Source organism: Oncorhynchus clarkii, chromosome 9 (assembly GCF_045791955.1).
Source record: "Oncorhynchus clarkii lewisi isolate Uvic-CL-2024 chromosome 9, UVic_Ocla_1.0, whole genome shotgun sequence".
NCBI lineage: Eukaryota > Metazoa > Chordata > Actinopteri > Salmoniformes > Salmonidae > Oncorhynchus > Oncorhynchus clarkii.
This window is the reverse complement of record NC_092155.1, coordinates 39450641-39457411: the sequence shown is the minus strand read 5'-3', so window position 1 is coordinate 39457411 and position 6771 is coordinate 39450641. Positions and strand designations below refer to the sequence as shown.

At 43.8% G+C, this 6771-nt stretch overlaps 1 protein-coding gene across 2 annotated transcripts; it reads right to left on the bottom strand.

Annotated features, from left to right (window-relative positions):
• Positions 1-1060: 1060 nt before the first annotated feature.
• LOC139416272 (troponin C type 1a (slow)) lies at positions 1061-6107 on the bottom strand. 2 transcript variants are annotated; one of them, XM_071164733.1, is made up of 6 exons: positions 5962-6107; positions 4220-4250; positions 3387-3533; positions 2906-3020; positions 2034-2170; positions 1061-1783 (listed from the first exon to the last, which is right to left on the bottom strand). In XM_071164733.1, exons 1-6 carry the CDS (start codon positions 5983-5985, stop codon positions 1752-1754), a joined length of 486 nt encoding a protein of 161 aa, XP_071020834.1. In that variant the 5' UTR covers positions 5986-6107; the 3' UTR covers positions 1061-1751. The 2 variants fall into 2 exon arrangements, with proteins under 2 accessions (XP_071020834.1, XP_071020833.1); XM_071164732.1 differs by lacking the exons at positions 4220-4250; positions 5962-6107 and having other exon boundaries at positions 3387-3721.
• Between the last annotated feature and the right edge of the window lie 664 nt (positions 6108-6771).

Sequence of the window (6771 nt, the reverse complement as noted above, 5' to 3'; positions counted from 1 at the left end):
AGCACTAACTGAAGTTTATTTAGTGCTTTATCCGGGTAGCCGGAAAGTAGAGCATTGCAGTAGTCTAACCTAGAAGTGACAAAAGCATGGATAAATTTTTCTGCCACATTTTTGGACAGAAAGTTTCTGATTTTTGCAATGTTACGTAGATGGAAAAAAGCTGTCCTTGAAATGGTCTTGATATGTTCTTCAAAAGAGAGATCAGGGTCCAGAGTAACGCCGAGGTCCTTCACAGTTTTATTTGAGACGACTGTACAACCATTAAGATGAATTGTCATATTCAACAGCAGATCTCTTTGTTTCTTGGGACCTAGAACAAGCATCTCTGTTTTGTCCGAGTTTAAAAGTAGAAAGTTTGCAGCCATCCACTTCCTTATATCTGAAACACATGCTTCTAGCAAGGGCAATTGTGGGGCTTCACCATGTTTCATTGAAATGTACAGCTGTGTGTCATCCGCATAGCAGTGAAAGTTAACATTATGTTTTCGAATAACATCCCCAAGAGGTAAACTATATAGTGAAAACAATAGTGGTCCTAAAACGGAACCTTGAGGAACACTGAAATGTACAGTTGATTTGTCAGAGGACAAACCATTCACAGAGACAAACTGATATCTTTCCGACAGATAAGATCTAAACCAGGCCAGAACTTGTCCGTGTAGACCAATTTGGGTTTCCAATCTCTCCGAAAGAATGTGGTGATCGATGGTATCAAAAGCAGCACTAAGGTCTAGGAGCACGAGAACAGATGCAGAGCCTCGGTCCGATGCCATTAAAATGTAATTTACCACCTTCACAAGTGCCGTCTCAGTGCTATGATGGGGTCTAAAACCAGACTGAAGCATTTCGTATACATTGTTTGTCTTCAGGAAGGCAGTGAGTTGCTGCGCAACAGCCTTTTCTAAAATTTTTGAGAGGAATGGAAGATTCGATATAGGCCGATAGTTTTTTATATTTTCTGGGTCAAGGTTTGGCTTTTTCAAGAGAGGCTTTATTACTGCCACTTTTAGTGAGTTTGGCAAACACTTCCAAACAGATACGACATCAGGCAAACCAGGCGTTGCTTTGGCAAACACATTTATTACTTGACTGTACATTCTAAGCAGACGTATGGTGTGTACATCCACCACAGGCTCTCCAGCAGATTAAATGGCCCTGAGGGAATCTGTTAAAACATACAACCGTTGCAATGTGCCGCTGTGGCTACATTGCATTTCAATGTATGTTTAGACTACTAACGGGCTAATAAAAGTATGGTATAATTACAGGGACTTACAGGGACAGATGTACTGTCCTATGCCTAAAAGGATGTATTTCAAACAGCATTCTGTCCGGCAGCACAACATCAGCAACTTGGAAAAATAAGAGATTTGTAAACTGTTTGTGGCACTGCAGAAATTCATATGCATTTGAAGTTAAACAATAATGCATAGTTCAAGTAGGCAAACTGAAGTGATATGTGAGTTGTTAATGTGAGTATTTCGGTTGGTTACATTTACTCAAACGCAGTGTATGGGGCACCTAAAACAGGTTACAGACAGTATTTACAACAATGCAAGAAATTGTAAAAAGTTATACAAAAATACACAAGCAATCAGATTATTGAACTAGGTCTTGCAAAGTCGTTCAGAAGTTCTGCCGATGACGTCCAAAAGTCAACCGCCGGCTTTTCCGTAGATGTCTATGATGTTGAAGAGAAATATAAAAAATATCACTAAGGGTCAGCGGACTCTGTCTTCTCTTGATGCTGTTTATTCTACTCCTTTCATAAACTCCAAGAACTCTGGAAACCAAGAGGAGGAAAAAAGGGAGTCAATTAAGTGAATTATTTCCCTCACTTTGGTCATGACACTGCTTTGCCTGTGAATAACACAGCATGTCACCATGCATAATTCATATTCCCAATTTCCTTTTCTAGCACTGGAGTATCCATAGAACTGTTCACTTGCATCAGTATCACGAATAAAATACATGAATGCTTCTGTCTCTACACAGAAGCATGTGTGGTTTAACTCCCATTTCCAAAACCTTACCGTCATAATCAATTTTCCCGTCGTTGTTCTTGTCCCCGTCCTTCATGAGCTCCTCAATGTCGTCCTCGGTGATGGCCTCCCCTGTGGCCTCCAGCATCCCCTTCAGCTCCTCCAGGTCTATGTAGCCGTCCGCATTCCTGGGGGGCCATAGAGGATACGTTTCTTTATTGCCTGATTTCACAGATGTATGCTTTACGTGCAATAAAATGCACTGCGATTGGGCGAGAGACATGGCATAGGCCAGACACATCAAACATACAAATTCATAAAATGACTGCTTAAGGACTCTTACCCCTCCCTTCCCCATTATGCAACTGTGCCCCCTCCCTATACTCAATATTACACCCCCCCCCCTCCCCCAAGATCCCTGAGCACTGCACATAGTGTTATTCCGCAATCCTATAATTTCAATATCCATGATCGTTTGACAGTTAGTTACATTTCACGTTTTCACTATTGCACGTTCCCAAATGAGTGCCTCCATCCCATACTCCTAGTATCCTCCTCATTTGTTCATAAGGGTCAGTGCATGGTGCACAACATCGTTTCTGTACCGGGCCAGTTTACACTGGGGAGTCTGTAGCGTTTAGGAGAGGAGGATTATACTACTTCACAAATCGGTTAACCAGGGAACATGACTGTTTCTGTATTCAAAAACATGACATAGTTGCCTCCTCAAACAATGACAAGTAGACAAAAACAGAAACAAACTAGCACCCAAGCTAAATCTCTGCAGCGTACATTCCTGTGTATTTGTCTATCCTGGTGGTACTAGGCTGTGGGTACTTAGTTGGGTGAGACTATAAAGAGTTACTTTTACAGAGTTCATCCCCCTCATGAATCTCCTTATGTACTTATGAGGACAAACGTACTTGTCAAACATGCGGAAGAGGTCCGCCAGTTCCTCCTCTGTCTTTCCTTTGCTGTCGTCTTTCATGCACCTCACCATCATCACCAGGAACTCGTCAAAGTCCACCGTCCCACTGCCTGCCAAGACATGTCAACAGAATGAAGTCACACCACCTTTTGGATCAAGGAGCCTATCTTTGATATAGCAGCTACATGTGACCAGATCCTCTACTCAGCCATGTGATGCTTGTCTTTTGTGTGTTTACAGTCTGACAAAGAACAGTGTCCAACTGTCCCTGCCGGGCCATCAATGAGCCATGAATTGGCCTTTTGATGAGCAGAACACTTGTGTCTGCCTTTGTTGTGTACCATCGTCATCCACTGCTGATGAGCTAACCTCTTACTCTAACACGTGATTCGTGATAGGAACTATTCATGGGAAACGCATTTGCCTATTGTAGTCATTTGAGTCTGTTCTCTTCCGTGTGAGCGGTGTGTGTTTACCGTCTTCATCCACCTCGTCGATCATCTCCTGCAGCTCCTCGGGGGTGGGGTTCTGCCCCAGCATCCTCATCACCTTGCCCAGCTCCTTGGTGCTGATGCAACCATCCTCTGCATCCTGGACGAAGATGTCAAAGGCTGCCTTGAACTCTGCAACACACAGCGCAGCACAGCACATGACCACGGTCAGTTCTTCTTCTTCTCCACCCTCCCCTTTTGTTTTCATGGTCAGTTCTATGTGTAGGCTACTTTACCGTAAGATATACTTTTTTTAGTCAATCAAATTATTTGTTTCCTACGAGTGGTGCAGCGGTCTAAGGCACTGTATCTCAGTGCAAGAGGTGTCACTGTAGTCCCTGGTTTGAATCCAGGCTGTAATTTTATTCGACCGTGATTGGGAGTCCCATAGGGCGGCGCACAATTGGCCCAGCTTCGTCTGGGTTTGGTAGGCCGTCATTGTAAATAAGAATTTGTTCTTAACTAGTTAAATAAAAAAAATGTGATCCTCTGAGATATCTAGAATGTACTTTTCATCTTGGCCTGAAGGAGAGAGTGGTACACATTTTAGGCCAAAAATTGATTTAGATGTGATTAAATTTAGTAGAACGTGAAGATATATATCCCACATGAAGAAGCATTTATGCATAGGCCTCAGAGACCGACATGGATTAGTAAACCATAATGAAATTCAGATGCAGTGTTTCCCCTATATGTTTTTAGCAGCGGCGCACCCACGCTGCGAAATTGTGGCCACCACAAAAAAAAAAAAACGACTTTGCCACCGCTACTGAAAGAATTCCTAGGGGAAACACTGAGGATGAACACATTTTACATACCATTTTTCTGCTCGTCTGTCAGCTGCTCTACCTATTGAAGAAATGGAACGTTTTCAGAAGCAGTCGAGCCAATATCAGTTATTGAATCCACTCTGGGATGTCTTGTACAACCCCAAATCCTAACTTTGATTTGCTGTATTCCTTTGATAAGCACAATATAATATTTTCCATTCGTGCAATTAACACGTGTACAACATCTACGCTCTGCCCGTCATTTTAATCTCATTTGTGGAGTTTTCAAATTCAGCTCAGACAAGGCCCAGTCCTAAACCCTAAAAATGTTGATCGAGAAATCTAGTGTAGGAAAATAATCATTCAGGGGATATACAGTAGACTCCACAAGGTGGAACCAATTCTCTGGAACAGTTCACCTCAAATGTCGCCTTAGTTTACACAAAGTTATTTTGGTCCTTCACACTCGGTCGTCCGTCCCTCACAAAACACAAAACCCATATTTCATACACGAGGCCTGGGCCAGTGAGAGGCAGGGGTTAAAAATACATTGACAGGAGGATCAGAAACAGCAGATACAGGACAGGATACACAGTGCTTTAAATTAGCATAGCTGTGGATCTGGTTCAACAATGGAACCGTAATCCAGGAAAAGCTACCGCGAATGAGAGAGGGAGACAGCTGCTTACGTAAGAGTTATTGTCTGTCGTCCACAACAAATTAAACACACATTCCTCTGGTGATGATATATTGGGGGGAAAAGAGCCATGTCCATCTAAACATCGACACACACACACACACACACACACACACACACATTCCAGTCTGTTTCCCTGCAGTTGACTCCTCTAGCTGTAATGCCCAGTAGAGACACGGGTAGGCCAGCCCATCAGCCACCAGGCAGCAGGCAGAGATAGCTAGACAGATAAACAAACAGCTCTCCCAGTGGCTCACACAGATAATGCTGGAATTCAGCTGTGTGTGTGTGGGGGGTGGGGTGGGGGGTATCTAGACCTGAAGCCCTCTTCTGGCACCACAGAAACACACACGCAGGAGGCTAGGAGCAACTTGCCAAAATTAGCCGATGAGAAGTGGGACTGCTCCATTTGTAGTCATGAATGAAACCACAGTGTGGACCAGGGGCTTGTCCTGCTTCTGACCCCTGGCGTGCTCCTATCAACCCTGATAGGCTTCAAGAGGCACAAGGTCTATATACGTACGGTGTCTCACCTCACTTGTCAAAGGCTGGTGTCGTGTGTGTTCGCTTGACAGACACAGTTTGTAATGGAAGTTGAATCATCTGAGCAATGTCAGAATTACAAATGGCTAAATTGTTGTAAGGGGAATATCCAAATGTACCTCATTTGAATGAATTGTTGATCTGAAACATTGTAGTTTGTAGTTTAAAACTGTTAACAACATAAAAGTGTTATTAAGTGGATTTGACCCTCAATACTAAATATTACAGGTACTTTTCATTCTATTTAAGGGTGAATCCTACCCTCAGGTGCTGAAGTGTTCATTTGAAATAGTAACCTACATAAACCTTTACAGTCTAAAAGAGAGACATCTGACAACAAAATATTCTTAAACTATTAAACTATTCTTAAACTTGGCGAAGTTCACAATTAAACCAAAACAGCATTTTCATCCATGTCACCTATCACTGAAATCCAAAGTTGAACAATATTAAAAGCAAACCTTTCATGATGATGTTACCTACTAAATACAAACACTTTCACATTCTCCACAAACAATATACCCTGTTGTAGAAGTGGAGTGGGACGTACCGCTGCTTTGTAGATGTCGTTCATGATGGAAGCTTGGCTTGGCCGCTGCCCGTCTGTCTGTAGGATGTAGTGGCACAGAGGAGCGAGGTAGAGCACAACTAGGAGCAGGACACTGGCCCCATCCTGGGAGGGTTTTATAGCTGGAGCCTGGCAGGGCCTGGTCCCTCCCTACCCTGCTTGCCTGCCCGCCTGCCCATCCCCTTGGGTGTCCAACGTGCGTGCGTGTGTGTGTGTGTGTGTGTGTGTGTCATTGGGCCGATCCATCACAATCACCACCAGGCTCAGATAAAAATGTAGCTGCTCTTAAGGGGTACACTTTGGAATGGAATGAAGTGAAGGGGCACGCATGGCGAACCTTAATCTCCAGGGAGAGAGCTAGAGACACTCAACATTCCACCATCAGTCGTAGACCAGAGGGGCAGGGGAGAGGGGCATGGAGGGCAGACCAGAGCAAAACGGGGCTTGGGACAGGAGGGGGCAGAGGGTGGGCAAATTTGAATAGAGGATGGGGGTTTAGAGGGCTAGGGATAAGAGTCAGTGGACTGGGGACGGGAATGGGAGGCAGAGCGGTTCAGACAAATGGATTAAAGCCTGCCATTAACAAACACAATCAAAGAAATGTGTGTTTGTGGGTTGGGTCGGGTGTGTGTGTGGGTGTGTGTGTGTGTGTGTGTGTGTGTGTGTGTGTGTGTGTGTGTGTGTGTGTGTGTGTGTGTGTGCAAGCGTGGGTGTGTTTCACTAATACCCATTTAACCGACAAGGGTTTTACTTCTATTTTAAATGATATTATCTGACACTTTCCATTTAAAA

Excerpts from the sequence above, each read along its gene's own strand:
- LOC139416272 (XM_071164732.1), bottom strand. The coding sequence starts at position 3,609 with ATGAAAACAAAAGGGGAGGGTGGAGAAGAAGAAGAACTGACCGTGGTC. Across the intron at positions 3,021-3,386 it reads CGACGAGGTGGATGAAGACG|GCAGTGGGACGGTGGACTTT; the intron begins GTAAACACACAC and ends ATGTCTTGGCAG. Across the intron at positions 2,171-2,905 it reads CTCTTCCGCATGTTTGACAA|GAATGCGGACGGCTACATAG; the intron begins GTACGTTTGTCC and ends ATGGCCCCCCAG.